This window comes from Trypanosoma brucei, assembly GCF_000002445.2.
Source record: "Trypanosoma brucei brucei TREU927 chromosome 11 chr11_scaffold01 genomic scaffold, whole genome shotgun sequence".
NCBI lineage: Eukaryota > Euglenozoa > Kinetoplastea > Trypanosomatida > Trypanosomatidae > Trypanosoma > Trypanosoma brucei.
The window spans coordinates 3,979,214-3,994,678 of record NT_165288.1 but is presented as its reverse complement, the minus strand read 5'-3'; the positions used below and the strand labels follow the sequence as shown (position 1 = coordinate 3,994,678).

The 15,465-nt window shown below is 46.4% G+C and overlaps 9 protein-coding genes across 9 annotated transcripts, besides 12 other annotated features; all 9 read left to right on the top strand.

Annotated features, from left to right (window-relative positions):
* Nucleotides 1–48: 48 nt before the first annotated feature.
* Tb11.01.6930 (deaminase, putative) lies at nucleotides 49–1,146 on the top strand (the record flags this gene model as incomplete). The annotated part of the gene is made up of 1 exon (XM_824493.1): nucleotides 49–1,146. The coding sequence occupies one exon, from the start codon at nucleotides 49–51 to the stop codon at nucleotides 1,144–1,146; it is 1,098 nt and encodes a 365-aa protein (XP_829586.1).
* Nucleotides 1,147–1,407: 261 nt separating this feature from the next.
* Tb11.01.6920 (hypothetical protein, conserved) lies at nucleotides 1,408–2,214 on the top strand (the record flags this gene model as incomplete). Its single annotated transcript, XM_824492.1, has 1 exon — nucleotides 1,408–2,214. The coding sequence occupies one exon, from the start codon at nucleotides 1,408–1,410 to the stop codon at nucleotides 2,212–2,214; it is 807 nt and encodes a 268-aa protein (XP_829585.1).
* A 221-nt stretch (nucleotides 2,215–2,435) lies between these two features.
* Tb11.01.6910 (hypothetical protein) lies at nucleotides 2,436–3,011 on the top strand (the record flags this gene model as incomplete). Its single annotated transcript, XM_824491.1, has 1 exon — nucleotides 2,436–3,011. The coding sequence occupies one exon, from the start codon at nucleotides 2,436–2,438 to the stop codon at nucleotides 3,009–3,011; it is 576 nt and encodes a 191-aa protein (XP_829584.1).
* A 1,256-nt stretch (nucleotides 3,012–4,267) lies between these two features.
* Tb11.01.6900 (hypothetical protein, conserved) lies at nucleotides 4,268–6,133 on the top strand (the record flags this gene model as incomplete). The annotated part of the gene is made up of 1 exon (XM_824490.1): nucleotides 4,268–6,133. One exon carries the CDS (start codon nucleotides 4,268–4,270, stop codon nucleotides 6,131–6,133), a length of 1,866 nt encoding a protein of 621 aa, XP_829583.1.
* Nucleotides 6,134–6,742: 609 nt separating this feature from the next.
* Nucleotides 6,743–6,771: a microsatellite.
* Nucleotides 6,772–6,788: 17 nt separating this feature from the next.
* Tb11.01.6890 (small GTPase, putative) lies at nucleotides 6,789–7,427 on the top strand (the record flags this gene model as incomplete). The annotated part of the gene is made up of 1 exon (XM_824489.1): nucleotides 6,789–7,427. One exon carries the CDS (start codon nucleotides 6,789–6,791, stop codon nucleotides 7,425–7,427), a length of 639 nt encoding a protein of 212 aa, XP_829582.1.
* A 555-nt stretch (nucleotides 7,428–7,982) lies between these two features.
* Nucleotides 7,983–8,048: a sequence feature (CT-rich).
* A 564-nt stretch (nucleotides 8,049–8,612) lies between these two features.
* Nucleotides 8,613–8,666: a sequence feature (GA-rich).
* Nucleotides 8,667–9,080: 414 nt separating this feature from the next.
* Nucleotides 9,081–9,119: a microsatellite.
* A 188-nt stretch (nucleotides 9,120–9,307) lies between these two features.
* Nucleotides 9,308–9,338: a microsatellite.
* Nucleotides 9,339–9,534: 196 nt separating this feature from the next.
* Nucleotides 9,535–9,591: a sequence feature (A-rich).
* A 192-nt stretch (nucleotides 9,592–9,783) lies between these two features.
* Nucleotides 9,784–9,816: a microsatellite.
* A 260-nt stretch (nucleotides 9,817–10,076) lies between these two features.
* Tb11.01.6880 (cytosolic coat protein, putative) lies at nucleotides 10,077–10,763 on the top strand (the record flags this gene model as incomplete). The annotated part of the gene is made up of 1 exon (XM_824488.1): nucleotides 10,077–10,763. One exon carries the CDS (start codon nucleotides 10,077–10,079, stop codon nucleotides 10,761–10,763), a length of 687 nt encoding a protein of 228 aa, XP_829581.1.
* A 426-nt stretch (nucleotides 10,764–11,189) lies between these two features.
* Nucleotides 11,190–11,209: a microsatellite.
* Nucleotides 11,210–11,400: 191 nt separating this feature from the next.
* Tb11.01.6870 (calpain-like cysteine peptidase, putative) lies at nucleotides 11,401–12,306 on the top strand (the record flags this gene model as incomplete). The annotated part of the gene is made up of 1 exon (XM_824487.1): nucleotides 11,401–12,306. The coding sequence occupies one exon, from the start codon at nucleotides 11,401–11,403 to the stop codon at nucleotides 12,304–12,306; it is 906 nt and encodes a 301-aa protein (XP_829580.1).
* A 552-nt stretch (nucleotides 12,307–12,858) lies between these two features.
* Nucleotides 12,859–13,815, top strand: Tb11.01.6860 (hypothetical protein, conserved; the record flags this gene model as incomplete). Its single annotated transcript, XM_824486.1, has 1 exon — nucleotides 12,859–13,815. One exon carries the CDS (start codon nucleotides 12,859–12,861, stop codon nucleotides 13,813–13,815), a length of 957 nt encoding a protein of 318 aa, XP_829579.1.
* Nucleotides 13,816–14,507: 692 nt separating this feature from the next.
* Nucleotides 14,508–14,530: a sequence feature (AT_rich).
* A 78-nt stretch (nucleotides 14,531–14,608) lies between these two features.
* Nucleotides 14,609–14,643: a microsatellite.
* Nucleotides 14,644–14,683: 40 nt separating this feature from the next.
* Nucleotides 14,684–14,890, top strand: Tb11.01.6850 (hypothetical protein, conserved; the record flags this gene model as incomplete). The annotated part of the gene is made up of 1 exon (XM_824485.1): nucleotides 14,684–14,890. One exon carries the CDS (start codon nucleotides 14,684–14,686, stop codon nucleotides 14,888–14,890), a length of 207 nt encoding a protein of 68 aa, XP_829578.1.
* Nucleotides 14,874–14,901: a microsatellite.
* Nucleotides 14,902–14,945: 44 nt separating this feature from the next.
* Nucleotides 14,946–14,972: a microsatellite.
* Between the last annotated feature and the right edge of the window lie 493 nt (nucleotides 14,973–15,465).

The window sequence follows — 15,465 nt, the reverse complement described above, 5'->3', positions numbered from 1 at the left end:
CATGCGTTTTGCTGTTTTCATCACTGTTCGTGACTAAGTTCCTCAGAGATGGAGGAGGTGGTGGTACCGGAGGAACCCCCCAAACTTGTAAGTGCTTTGGCCACGTACGTGCAGCAGGAACGCTTGTGCACCATGTTCCTGAGTATTGCCAACAAATTACTCCCCCTCAAGCCACATGCTTGCCATCTGAAGCGTATCCGCCGTTCTTCGGCGACCCGAGTTGCCACTGCTCCCATGGATGGCTTTGCTGGGGGTGTTATTTGCGATAAACGTGACAGCTCCGTTGCCACTAGTACGATCTCTGACGGCTGTGAGAGAAACAGTGCCGCTTTAGGTACCCCAGCGGCAGAAAATAGCCACATACTGGAGCTCCTTTTGAGCGTTGGCGGTCCCGTAGACAGCAGTGCGTTGAAAGAACTTGAGTCAGCAGCGGATACTACTGTTGCCGTGCACAGGGTGTGGGTTCCGGATAGGGCACCGCGCAGTTCCGCCGAGGAATGGACCAAATGGTGTCAGATTTGGCCTTTCGCCACACCAAAGCCACGTGCACCGACACAGTTGTCGGAGTGCGAGATGGGGAGCATCCAGCGCATTTTTCGTACGGTGGTTATGCCGTTAGCAAAGCGGCTTCGCACGGACGAAACCCTTGGGATTGCGGCGGTATTAGTTGATCCCTCTGATGGTTACCGCGTGCTTGTTTCTAGTGGTGAGGAGCACGCACTTAAACGGGGGAATAGTGCAGCGTGTCTTGGTTATGTTTCCAATTCCGGGTGCCGCAAATCCAATCGAGTGGTGCTGGATCATCCTGTAACATTCGTGTTAAAGGAAGTCACTCGCAAGCAGTGTAAAGACCGAGAGGTTGAAGGCGACGCGTCGTACCTCGCCAATGGTATGGACATGTTTGTTAGTCATGAGCCTTGCGTAATGTGCTCCATGGCCCTTGTTCACAGCAGGGTGAGGCGTGTTTTCTACTGTTTCCCCAACCCTGTGCACGGTGGTTTGGGTTCCACTGTCTCAATTCACGCTATTCAAGAACTGAACCATCACTTCCGAGTGTTTCGCTGTGACTCGCGTTGGCTGAGCGATCCAGAGGGTGTGTCCAGTGATCATGACAATCCGTACTGGGAGGACCTTACGGTGCCTTGATTGAGGACTCTCGGCGTGTCTCATGAAAAGCGTGCTGAGTCGAAGCGAACAACCATTCAGTGTCTTTTTTTTTTGTGTTGTAACCATCTTGTGGGGGTCAGTTGAGAATGAAAGCGTGTGCGTGTATTGCTACACGTTTTCCCTTGCGTCCACGTAGACTCTTTCCTGCTTCCTTCCCCTCTCACATTCGTAATTGTCCATCACCAGCGTGAAATTGGCCATAACGGCAAGTTGTTACGTTTAGGTTTACCACAAATTCAGATGGATCCGCTTCTGTTAGGCACCTCCGCAGGTCTGGAAAGGAATTGCACCGTGTTGTTTTCCCACCTTACCGCGCTCTGTGGCACAAAACCAGCTGGAGAGCCTCACAACCCGCTGCAGGTCCACTTGCGAGTAGATGACGGCCATCGGGATACGGCGCTCCAGCACATAAAGGTATTATACGATGTGGCTGTACGACATAATCCAAGGACATCTGTCACTGTTGTCCCACTGGCGCCTTTAGAGTACTATGAGACGCCTAATCGCAATACAAATAGCCGGGAGGGACACAAGTTACCACTCTTTACGGCCTCATTAATGACACCTAATTGCGGCTTCAATCCGGTGTACAAAGGTGTTGCAGTCGGTGGGACTTTCGATCGTCTGCACGGAGGTCACAAACTGTTGCTTACTACTGCTTTGCTGCACGCCACGCAGGTCCTTCGGATTGGTGTAACGGTGTCCACGATGCTAACTACAAAGATTCATGCCGACCTCATCGAGCCGTTTGAAGTACGCTGCGCAGCTGTTACAAAGTTTGCCCATTTGCTACGGCCAGACCTTGGCCTTGAGGTGGCCGGCATTGCAGACCGCGCTGGTGGGGCCGATAGTGATCCCTCGTTGGAGGCACTTGTGGTTTCACCGGAAACTGTTGGCGCTTTGCCTTCCATCAACACAGCACGACTGTCGGTGGGTCTTAAGCCGCTAGAGTGTGTGTTGGTTCCTTATGTAGGAGTCTGCGATGATGAGGAGAGTAGAGTGAGTTCCACCAACATACGAAAGCGGTTATGTGAGTTGAGTACCTGACCCAACAAAAATGGGAGAGCCTGTTGGTTATAAAGAACCGAAGCATTTTCTCAGAGGTGGCTCTTTTTTTTTTCTGTGTGTGTGTGTGGTGGGCAGGCGGGAACACCGATGAGTGACGGTTTCTCCATTCTGGCAGGGGGTTCGTCACGACCGTTGTATCCGGCGACGCGCTCCCATTCCGCTGCGTGCGGTGTCACGTCTCTAATGGTAGTGGTATCTTTATGTACTACGACACTTTTTTTTTTTTAACGAAGAAAAAACGTAAAATCAACTCCTCTGGTGGAGAGGGTCAGTGGTGCTGCAAATATTCAAAAATGCAAGCGACGAAGCAATTTTCTGCAGGATTTACATGCCATGGTAATCCCGCTTTTTCCCTGTTTTCTTCTATATCGAGTATTCTGTGTGCACGCGTAGCAAGTTACTTGGATTATATACGTGATACACACCATCAGGCTCGTGGCACAATTCATGTAACACATGTGTTTTTGGCCAGCAAACCATTAGCCCTCATCAGCGGAGGCTTCACAATTGTTGTGGAAGGGGAGCAGCACCTGGGGTTCTTCTTACTTCAAGATCGTTTTCGGTTTACCGCACTGATCTTGGTTTTTGCGTGGTATGAGTACCCCGTTGTGGCTCAACTTTTTTTTTTGTTATGGGAAGCACCGGTTATGCGCCTGCAGATCTGGGTAGCTTGTGGGTCACGCTTCTCTCCAGAGATTAATGGCGATACTACGTTTTACCCCTTTCGTTTGTTTGTGTTCTTGCTGTTATCTGTGTTATTATCGATGCTGATATGAGGCTTGGTTGTTTGGAGGCTTTTTCTTTTTTTCATTGTGAGCCGCCTCGCGCATCGAGGAAAAGCGACAGCGGCTTGGTGATCGTGGCAATGCGTCCGCAGTGTGGCAACTTATGGTGGAATTATTCTAGAGTCTGGTGCGCTTTGTAGCGGCGGGCCGCCGTGTATTTCTTCACAGGTGGAACCCCGTTTACTACCAGCGGATTTCTCTGTGATGCTGTTCAGTTTTTCATGGAACGAGTGAACGGTGCTCGTTTTTCATACGCGGTGTCACTTGGGTCGCAGTTGCCGTGGCTAGTAAAATCCCACTTTCTGTTTATTCACTTCGTCAACATTGTTAAAATATGTATGCCTGTCACGATTTCGTTCCTGCAGCTCATGTCATGCTGCTTTTTCGGATGTAAGCACACTCACTTAAATTCTCGGAAGGCATGCTCTGCCACGTGAATGTTTTATATGCTGTTTTCTTCTTTAATTTTGGCCCACCTCCAGTCAAAAAGGAAGACGATAGGTGACTCGCAGTGTATCCGCTGTGATCGTGCTGTTCGAGGGTCACAAGAAATTTGTTAGTTTTGACAGAATGAGCATGCGTATGACCCCTGGGAAGATATATGCCGGCAGTGCGATCATAATTACTGCAATGACGTTATGGAACCGTTACTCAACCCAAAACCTCCGAACAATCGTTGACGATGCAAAGGAGAGGCAGCTGAAGGAGGCTGCACTGATTAGGGAAGCAAGTAACAACAATATTTAATGGCTTCACCGCAGATGCTCTGACATCCGTTGCCATGGATACTTCCTTTTTTTTTCCCCCGCGTATTGGGGTGTGCTGCGGCCGTGCAGCAAAAGTGTGTTGTTGTCGGTCCGCCGTTGACAATGCTTTTATGTTTCAATCCTTTTAATTATACCATTGGTGGAGTGCTACAGGACTTTCTGTTAAAGTGTTTAGCGGTTTTTTATTTTACGGAGTTTCCTCCAGCCGTTTCGTTCGTTATTTCTATCGGTTGTGAATTACTGCCATACTTTTTGTGCCCAATGACTTCGTAGTTCCACGCGTCTAACCGCTACTGTACTGCCACATTGCTGGTGCGCATTTTTTCTTTTCTTCCCTTTTGAGCAAAGGCGTGCGTAGGCGTTGCATATTCACCTGAAATTTACAGTGGTAGGTGTGTGTGGGAGCGGACGAATACAATTTGCGTTACTACGGCAGGAATTCCATAGGGAAGCCGGCGAGAAATTAGCGACCGCGATAGTATGCACCTTCCACCGTTACCCAAGAACCAAAAGCCACGTACCGCAAGATGCGGAACAGATAGTGTAGTTCAGATAGATGATAGTACACTACTGAGCATGTTCCGCACCCGGCGGCGGCGGATGGAGACAGCTTCGAATATTTCCAAGTCGATGGTCAAGAGGATAAACAACCTATCTGAAGCTGTTTACGAGAGTAGTATGACAACAATGTTGCTAGAAGACCTAAACACACTGGTGGAAACCTCGGGAGCTAATGGTGGGGAGAAGGTGGTCATTTCTGATGATCCCGTTATGTCCCTGGGTGCTGGACCCTTTTCTGTTTCACTGGAAAGTGCGCTCGAACACGAAACGATTCAGAAGCTTAGAACTCTTACTGTGATGCGAGCTGAGCAGAGAAAGGCAGCCGAGTTGAACACCAAACCACATTTTCAACTGAAAGAGTCAGTATTGGAGACGCCGCAACCACCAATTAAGTTCTCATCGACATCTCTGACATTTGTGCTGGAAATTGTATCTCAAAGCGCTTTTAAGATTCTTGACGCGACTGACAGTGTAATGCTCAAACTGTCCATGTTGGCTCGCAAGGCGGGATCGCCTATAGTAGACGAAATGAAAGTAATTTCGGTGCATTCGCAGCACCTCTCCCGGTGCCACGCTGCTGCCCTGAGCCATCTCAAGCAGTATGAGGCATGTGAGAAGTGCCTAAACAAGGCTACAGCGTATGAACTGGGAAATGCACGAGAGCAGTTGATTGAACAGAAGGAGGTGCTCACTGCGCAGGAGAAGCGACAGAAGGTTGCTGAGGACCAACTACAGGCCTTAAGGACACGACTTGCTTCGTATGAAGCGCAGTGCCGCCTTTGGTCTTCCTTTCTCTACGAGAGACAGCACCCGGCATGTACAGGAGGTTTCCCGATATCCCTGGAGACAGAGAGCGCATCGCCCTTAACATCTAAAGCGGCGTCACTGCGTGCCCCTCAGGCGTCTCTACACTCAACTGATCCGTTACTGCGGACCACAAGTGGTTTGAGGAGAGGAAGCAGCACGTACCAAATGAACTTGCACACGATGCGGCCACATACCCCCTTAACAATGGGATCCGTGTCGTCGTCTCTGCCGTCTTCTCACGAGGAGATAAACCCCCGTGTTGATTCTGTTGAAATGCGAGTCGCGCAGTTTTGGTGCAACCCCTACCTCTTGAAGGCGAAGCAATGCCGCAATTGGCGTCGATCTGGTGCGCATTCGGTGGCTGACAGTCCGCCCTTAACCGAAAGTATTTTCCAGGCTTCCATTTCTCGTTCTCGCCTAGCGTCGCGAGTTGAGTCATCGGTGGGGCCTGTGGACAGTGCTCATATGTCTCGAGGAGACATACATGCGGGTGGAAGTACCGATTTGAGTGATACGAACACGGCAGATACGCGTCTTACTGTGCTGTTGCGGGGATTACTTCGTGGGATTGTACGACTTCGCCGGCGTCCCACAAATGAAGGTGGGTCTACTGGCGGAGGTAGAGAGGAATCCGAGGAGGTGCGTTTAGAGGGTACCCCAACATCCGATAGCAATGCCCCACGGGGGAATGCAACTACGGAGGAGGGGAGCACGAGTGAGAGCAGCCCAAGGGGAAGTTTGCATGAAAGAGGTGTTGGAGAGGGAAGCCCATGGGCAGAGTTGAGCGGTTCTGAAGGGGGGAACACAAGCATCGGTGAATGCTCGGCGGGACCGGGCGGTGCCGTGAATACTGCTGGAGGAACTCCTGAAAGAGGCACAGGAACCTTAATGAGCGAAGGCTCGGGGGAGGCGGATGCCTTGTTGGCAAGTGTCAGAAAACTCATCTCTTTTCTTGAAGGGAGGGTGTCTTTGTCATGATATCAGATGTATTTTGTTATGGTTCAATGTACACTGGGTATATGGTCAGTGCAAACAACATCAACACGCGAGCACATGGTGTGTAAAAGTGGCTAACAACAACAGTAGATGTTGCAGTCTCCACTCCAAGGCTCTTTTTGATGCTTGCATGCCAATTGTTAGTCTCACTTCCGTGATTGGTAGGCCAGCCTACTACAAATAAACTGGGGGCTTCGGCTTGGCCTCTGCTTCCCGGGATTTTTTTTTTTTCGGGGGGGGGGGGGCTATGCTCAGCTGCAACCCTTTCGGTTGCGAATTATACGTATCCCCTTCTGCTTTATTTATTTCCGTTTTCACTATCTTAGATTGTATACACGTATTTTTTTTTTCGTCTAATAGAACTACACAGGTTCCAATTGCGAAGTTGACTACTACACTTGATAGCAAGGCACTTACGTCGACCGCCTACATATAGGGAGAACGAGTCGTGTAGAATTTATTCGTGCAGAACAGTGACAGCAAAAGCGGGTGCATCACACTGGAATTTAGTTGGTAATCGTTGTGTTACCGAACAACAATAGGTTTATTTTTGTTACTGTTCTTTTTTTTCTTTTTTTTATTATTGAGGAGAACAGTAACAACAACAACAGCAACAACAAAACGTCCAGACACCGCAATGCAGCAGCACCATTATGTTTTCAAGTACATTATTATTGGTGATAGCGGAGTGGGAAAGAGTTGCCTCCTACTGCAGTTCACGGACAAGCGGTTTGAACCGCTGCACGACTTAACCATCGGAGTAGAATTTGGTGCCCGCGTAGTGACTATTAAAGAGAAGAACATCAAACTGCAGATTTGGGATACAGCTGGACAGGAAAGCTTCCGGAGCATCACTCGCAGTTATTACCGTGGGGCGTGTGGTGCGCTTCTCGTGTATGATGTAACCCGTCGTGACACTTTTACGCATCTGCAAACATGGTTGGAAGATGCGAGGTCAAATGCCAACACGGCCATTGTTATTATGCTTATTGGAAACAAATGTGACTTGGAGAAGAAACGAGAGGTGTCACGGGAGGAGGGTGAGGCGTTTGCACGGAAGCACAACTTGGTTTTTATGGAAACGAGTGCGAAAACAGCGCAAAATGTGGATGACGCGTTTCTGAAAACTGCGGCAATGATTTATGATAATGTGGAGTCCGGCGTGTTGGATGCGGGCGCCGTTTCGGGTAAACAAGGGACAGGACCCGGCGTGGCGCGGGTGTCGAGAACTGGTGGTAAAAAGTCAGAAGACAGTGAAAGTGGCTGCTTCTGCTGAGCGAGAATAGGGTGGATTGTAAGCAATAAAGCGGAAGAAATCCAAGGAAGGCGTGGGGAAAATGGGAAGTAGATGCATGAAAAAGAAGAAATGTGTGAGAGTGTGTTTTTGTGTGTTCATTTGTTTAGGGGTGAAGGGAACAGTGGGATAAGTGGGAGTCGAAGGATGGAAATGAAAGGGAAGGCAAAATTACCTCGCGTCTACACTTTTCTTTTCTTTTTTTTTTGTTGCGCGAAGGCGGTGTGGTTTTATGAGTACCTTTTCTATGGTCGAATTCCATTGAAATGTGCGAGTATGGGCGGGCGGGACCAAACGGTCTTTATGAGTGGAAGTAAAACAAAAAGTCACTCAGTAGTTGAATAATTTTATTTGTTGTCAATTCACTCACCTGAGCTTGTGTTGAAGGAAAGGAGATGTGTGTATATGCCGGCGCGAGTGCCGTATGCTTCTGGGTCGTGTTATATATTTATATATCATACAAATTTTTGTTTACTTTTTGGTGCTATTTACCGTTCTCTTCATTTTCCTGTCTTTTCCTGCTTCTATGCGTGGCTGGGCGAGTAGAGAATGAATAGGGGAGAGGAGAAGAGAGGAGAAAATGTGAATGGAAAAGAGATGAAATATAAGTTGTGTGAAACGAAAGTGAGGAAAGTTTATTTGACGTGTGGGGGAGCGGAAGTCGGGTTGTAGCCGATAAACGGGAACGGAAGAGAAATAAGAGAGGAATGTCCCCACATATTTTTCCCCAGTTGCTCAGCGTGCGAAGGTAGCCTTGTACGTCACTTAGTTCTGTTGCTGTTTTTCTTTTTGCTGACGAGAGCAGTGTATTGTTATATATATATATATTTGTTTTTTTCTCACTTTCTTCCTATCCTTTCTACGCACTGCAAATGCGTTGTGGTATCTGTGTGTTTGTGTGTCTTTTCTTTTACTTCTTTTTTTTTCCCTTTACCTGTGGATGGTGCCGAGGTGGAAAGTATGGATGAATGAATGGAAGTACGAGAGAAAAGGGAAAGAAATGTTGGCGTCAGCAATGCGAGTCAAACAATATGGCGTAAATGACAATATCGGTGCGGTTATAACTTCATGAAAGCCGCTACCACATTGTGAAAGTGAGAATGAAAGGTCTGCAGAAGAGGGAGAGAAAAATGTGTGTGTGTGGAGGGGGAAACTTCAATTTTGTGTTTTCTTTCCCTTTTCATCTTTTCCTTTTTTATTTTCTCTTTTTCTTCCATCCTTGTGGTGGAGTAATGGAAAATATTATCACCCGCACGTGGGCTACCGACGGCGGTTCTTTATGTTGTGCACTTCTGAAATAAAAAGAAAAAAAAAAGAGAAGAGTGTGATACACATGGGCAGGCTTATATGAAGAAATTGTGGTTAAGTGGGGAAAAGAAAAGAAGTTGTTGATGGAAGAGGGATGATACAAGAAAAAAAAAAGTATCAATAAATCCATTCACTTTTTTTTTCTTTTGGAGCGCTGCTGTTTTTTTTTTTTCGTATCTGTGCATTCGAATCGGAAGACTATACACATTTTCTTGTTATTTCGATTTTTCTGTGTTTTGTTTTTCTTCGCTGTGTGGCTTTGCTCACAAATGACTCTGCTACTTTTTTTCCCTGTTGTTTCGAGTGCGGACCTCACTCTTTTCAGACTTTTTCCTTTCTTTTCTTTCTTTCTTTCCTTCTTTTTTTTATTTTAAATCATAACTGCTTGCCACGGGTGCCAGCAGGTACTTAGAAGATTCCTCGCACACGTACTACGTAACACAATGCGTTCAAGCAAAAGGTAAATGTCACCTTACGGAAGGTCAAATGAAATATGCCCATGTCTGCTTCTTTTTTTTTTTTTTTACGTGTGTCGCTTCCGCTTCTTCTTTTCCTATTGTTATTATTATTATTATTGTTATTATTGCTCAGTAAGTAAGGCTGCGTACTTGGGAGCTAACGGACTCGTGAGAGAACCAAAACACTGAAAAATATCTTACTTGATGTGCTTTCATTTTCACACGGAGGCGTACACCTTAGCAGATATTGCCCTGCTCCTTTTTCTCTTTTACTTTTTTTGCACTTGCGCCTGAGTCTTTGTTTAAAACCGACGTTCATCTCCTCTTTTTTTTTTTTCTCTCTCTCTCTCTACCTTTCCTTTTTATTTGTTTTATTCTTTACTCGCTACTGAACCTCGTAAATTTGGTCGATTATTTTTTAAATTTAGAGGTAACGCGAGCACAAGTTTTTTTTAGGGGGAGGGGTTAAATAGCTGATACAGTAAGTAGGCTGCGAGGGACAAAATTATAAACGGTTTGTGCCGTGGAGGAAAGAACCCCGCACGCTTTCTTTCTTTTCGTATATCTTTCTGTATATATTTATATATATTTATATATATTTATATTCCCCCCGCATTTCGTTAGTGACACACGGTGTGCTGACTGATTTATTTGCATCGGAAGTAGTTGCATTCTGATCGCAGACGCTAGACAAAAGAACAAAGGGGGTAACAGCAGATATCGGTAGCAGGGGGCGACACCTCAGTGAATAAAGTCATTGATTGCTGGAGGAAGGGAGAGAAAAAAAAAAAGAAACAGAGACAGCGGTATCCACAGCAAATACGGACTAAAAGGAATAGATCTGATTAAGTTGGCAGTACTCTTAATGACCATGCGCGCGATGCCTCTGCGTGTGAGTGGTACGATTGCTCGCTTATCTTTGCCGTTGGGTTTGTTGTTAGTAACACTTTCCACTTTCATCACCACAGTTCGCGCAGACGATGATGCGATTTCCGTCCAAGTGCCGCCCAAGAAAGAATTGTGTTTCTTTGAGGATATTAATAAAGCTGGGGTAAAGGTGTTCTTGCATTACTTGGTGACCTCAGGAGGATCTCAAGATATTGAGGCGACCATCAAAAATCCCGACAACTCGATGATTTGGTCATCAGGCCGTGATACTGAGGGTCGTGTGTTATTCAAATCGAGGGGTTCCGGCCGCCACCGCTTTTGTTTCTCGAATAAGATGAGTACCATCAGCGCGAAGGTGGTTGCATTTTCCATTACAGTGGGGGATGAGGGGTTGGAGGGTGAGGATGGTAAAAAGGATAAGAAAAGCGATTTGGGAATGGATCCCATTGAATTGGCTGTGAGGAATATTCAACATGGGTTACGAGAGGTACTTGAGGTTCAGCAGTACATCAGAGGCCGCGAACACAAACATCGCGCCGTTACCGAGGTGGCAAACACTCGTGTATTCGTTTGGGCCATGGCGGAAATTCTCATCATCATAGCAATGAGTTTAGGTAATGTGTGGTACCTGCGGCGTATTTTCAACAAAAGAAGAGTTGTATAGTGTAGGTGTATGGAATAAAGATGTTTAACTTTCCATTAAAGGGGAGTAGGAGCGTCAGGGACGGTTGTTAAGACATCAGTGTTCATGTGTGAGCGTACTTAAGGTGCACGTGGGAAAATGTGTGTACCTGTTGCGGAAAAAAAATGTGAGATTTTGTTTCCTTTTTGGTGGTTGCACACGTGTGCTTTACTCTCTGGTGTTTTTTTCTTTCTTACATATTAGGCTCGGTGATATTGTTATCTTTAGTATTACCTTTCTTTTTTTTTTCTTCCGTCCATTTTTTTTGTTTTGCGGTGAGTCTCGCATTATTTCACTGATTAGATTCCCTTTAAGTTGCAACGGTCTAATTGAGCGTGCGGAAAACGTAGCGGCTGGGAGGATATATAAGCGCTGTGAGGAGCAACAGTGAATATAAAGAAGAAGGGAATATATATATATATATATATCATCTGTGTCTTGCCTGCGAGGGATTGAGAAGTGGATTGGACATAAAGGGATAGGAGCTGTAACTAAGCACAAGCGTGATTTCATCTTTTTCTTTTTGTTTTTTTCGTCTGCATAATTGTTACTTTTACCATCTGTGCGCCTGACTGTGTGCGTGGAAAGGGAAGGAAGCAATTAAATCAAAGGCGCCATTATGCCGAGGAAAGCGCTTTTGGGCAACTGGTTTGAGGAGGAGGCGTATATGCGGGATCGCAAGCGCCTCCTGGATAGTTGTGACCGTGGTGTTGTAGATGCTGCCCGTGAGACACAGCGTATCATTGCGAAGGTAAAGCACCACAACTCAGCATACCCAATGGCCGAACCTCATGAGGATGGTTATTTACATTTCTATGCTCCTCTTATGCTTCAAAATGCGGCGACGCTTGGGTTTCTCTCACTTGACCTTGAGGATCGTACTCTAAGACCAACTGGTTGGCACGTTGCCTGCTCCACCGCACCTGCTGCTGGACCTGCTTTGCGCAACTGTTTTGTACTTGTGCCCGCCCCCACTGGTCCCACTGACATGATCCCTGCACCTCCTGATGAGCAGGATATTGTGCATTATGGACAGCCCTTCTTTATTATGACAGTACCAGAGCTGTGCGACAACCCCCTTTCGCTTCTGTCCGAGCCCAAAGGACCTCTCAGCGCATCTAAAGTGACCGGAAAGCACCAGGATGTATTTTTCTCACCTGATGGTGCGTCTGCTGAGGCAATGTGGGTGGCTGACTTTGCAAACCCGGACCACCGAGAGGATATGCGGGATCTCCCCATCAAGGCTGACGCCGTGTTAGTAATACGCCATAACCACACAAATACCCCTCTAGCGAGCTCGAAAGCCGTGTTTTTCAATGACTTTGGTCCAGAGAACGAGGTGTGCTGTGGGAGGTTCGTCAACAATCCCGGCACCCCTTGTGGTCCAATGAAAGATGAAAACTACTGGACATTTGTCCACAGCGAAAATGGAGAAGGAGATGTTGAGAAGGGGGGTGAAACTACCACTCCTGTTGCAGAGAATGAGGTGTCGGTTATGACGTCCACCAACGGGGACAAGCTGTGAGCAACGCGATGCGGAGCAAAAACAAGGAGGGAGGAGGAGGCAACGCACTAACATCTGTCGGTGCTGTGTCTATGTAAACTATGACGCTATTTAGAATTGAGTACTACTGTTGTTAAAAGGCGTTGGTAAGAGAGAAGGGGGGGGGGGTGGCGAGGAAAGACCCGCACGACACGTAAGCATATCTCCCACTGAAAGGATGATAGAGCTGACATGGAGAAGGGTGTTTCGTATGCTTATTTCGTAGATCTTTACCTGTTTCTACAACCGACTCGTTTTGTTTACTTGTCGTGTTTCCCAGCAGTTTGCATGCTCGTCTCCTTTTGATCGGATATCTATTGAGGTATAACTCCTACTTGCGATATATTCTCTTCTTTCGTACATTCTTCTCTTGTTGTCGGAACTTAACGTCACATGAATATTGCATACGCTTGAGGGGCGCTAGATAAGGAGGAAAAACTTAAGGTACGCAGGGAGGATTCACATTGCACCCGTGCCTTACGAGGGACCGAGGGTGTGAGAGGGTGTTTGTTTAGAGACAAGTGTTGGCAACCAATGTATGCACGACTGAGTAACACTTCGCAATCTTATTATTCCATCATTTCCAAGATATTCCAGCTGCTTGCAATTATTGGCTCTATATCTTTGGTCGAGGCGGCGACTGTTGGTGATCCACTTTTCCGCATCCATGAACCTACTTACGCCTTTCTGGATTGCTCTGCGTGCATCGCATTCGCGGGACATTTGGGTAGACGCATGAATGAATCTATCCGCTACGGTGGAAGAGGTGGTGCCACTTTTCTTTCGAGCCACCGCCTTGGAAAAGATAATAAATTAAAACGACGTGATTACGCCACAAGCGAGCTTCGAGGCGCTGAGGTGCTGGAAAAGATATGTAACGATAGTTTGTTTGATGACTATGCTTTGCACTTCCGTGCCGACATGCGCATTCGTGTGTACGATAATGGAGAATCGGAATACCCACTAGCGCAGCACTACAGCAAAGAGGACTCACGAATACTCAAAGCTGTCAAGACAAAGGCCGTTCACGTGTTCTGCACGCGTGTTATGGATGAAGAAGAAGATGCCATGACAAGCCTTGTGAGAGAGGTTGAGTTGCTGAGTGAATTGGAGCAGCGACTGTGCGGTGGGTATTTGGAGATGCGAAATATTACGGCTCCGCCTTTTCCTGTAGAGAAGGCCGTAACGGCTGTTTGCGTTGGGGTGGAGCCGAGCATAGAGGCAGAAGTAAGACGGTTGGAGAAGTACGAGAAGTGGCAGGCATCTATTTCAAAAGGTACGTCACAGGACAAAATGAAAGGGGCGGAAGGAGCGGAATCGGTGGTTGTGAAGGGCGTTCAGTACTCAAAGGATGACCCGCTGAGTTTCACAGTCTTACGGAAGCCTAATGCTAAATCGAATGGTGACACCACTGAAGGTGGCTCTGACGCTGCTGAAGACGTTCGCAAACAACCTGATAAGGATTCAGTGTTCATGAATTTCGACTTGTAGTCCGTTCTATTGAAGTCACTCACTTTAAATATTGTCATGCGCCCCCACGCATTGCTGCAAGGGAGGACGCGATGTTGCCTCACCCAAAGGGAATAGTGGAGGGAAATAAGATGCGCTGGAATATGTCCTTCAGTACTCTTTCCTTTTTTGTTCTCTATTCTATCACGCTCTCATTCTTCGCTGCCCTCCTTTTTTTTTTTCGTTGTGTCACCCACTGTTCCCAGCAATCTTTAAAGTTTCTTGTTTTGTGTTGTGCATTTTTCGCCGGATGAGGTGTGAAGTCGCGTGGTTCTGTTCTCGGGATCATGCCTTGATGTGTGACAGGTGAGAAGGGGGACATGATGCGGCATCTCTCTCTCTAGACATTAGTCATTTTTTTTTATTGGTAGGATGTTCTCACCGTGTATTCACACATTTGGTCGTTATCCGTGCATATTTGTTGTCCCCACCTTCACTCACACTGTCTTGCTTGCTATTAATTATCTCTTTACGTTGTAAGTTGATTCACATTGTTTCACTTTCACAGCTTCATCCGTTTCTTCTTTTTTTTTATTTTCACCTTTGCCCTGCAGCGGTGACAGGACTCAAGTTGAAAAGGTATTTGAACTCTGTTGTCTTGCACTAGATCACACAGTAATAGAAACAGAAGGTTCACAATCAATCCAAAGGTCTGCGACTTGTCTTGCTTTTTCTATTTTTATTTATTTATTTTTTTGTCTTTAGCAAAAAAGATCATTTTTGCTACCGTTTCAATTGCTCCCGGTGCCTCTACCGCTGTTGCCATTGATCGTTTTTATTATTATTATTATTATTACTATTATTATTATTTAGAATACACCTTAGCAGCTCTTGTTTACCTGAGGTGGTGATGTCTGACAATGCTTCACCTCCTCCTGGTGTGAAGATGCCAAAGAAACGCGACCCCCGCTTGCGTAATCTTCAGCAACCGGGACAAAAGCAGTTTTTTGATTCAGCGGATTATGAAGTGAGACGACAGGGCGACAAACCACCGGGTATTATTGTGCCGGAGGTAACTCCACTGCAACCACACAATCCACGAGAGGAGATGAGATGAGATGAGATGAGGGAGGGAGGAGGGGAGTATTATGTGTATGTGTATGTTGTTTCTGCTTTTTTTCTCTTCTCTTTTCTTTTCTGTTTTGGAGTAGTGAACTTATACCATGACCAAGTAGGAGAGAAAAAAAGGGGGGGACACAAAGGAGAGAGACGATAGATAATGTGTAGGAGGTGGTGGGAAGAGAGGGATATTTCATTTATTATTGTTATTCTTTCTTTTGCTCACCCACCTCTCGGTTTGTACCGTCCAAATACTTGTAAGATTTACAACACCTGAAGTAAGTGAAGGGCTAATGAGCGTTACCGCTGTTTCCTGCTGCGACTTGGTGAAATTACACTGGAGTTGTTTTTTTCTTTGTGTGTGTGTATGTTTGTGTCTTTGTGTGTAAAGCTCCTATTTACTCCCTACAGCTTCGTTTTTAGTGCAAAGGGATAGGGGAACTGTCAGTGCTGTCAGTTTTATCATTCCCTTTTTTCCGTTTACCCGTTTCTCCCTTTCATCCCCTTACTGCCAACCGTTAGAGGGCCTCTTTTTCACTATTAAACATTATTTGCCTTTTTTTTCCATTTTTT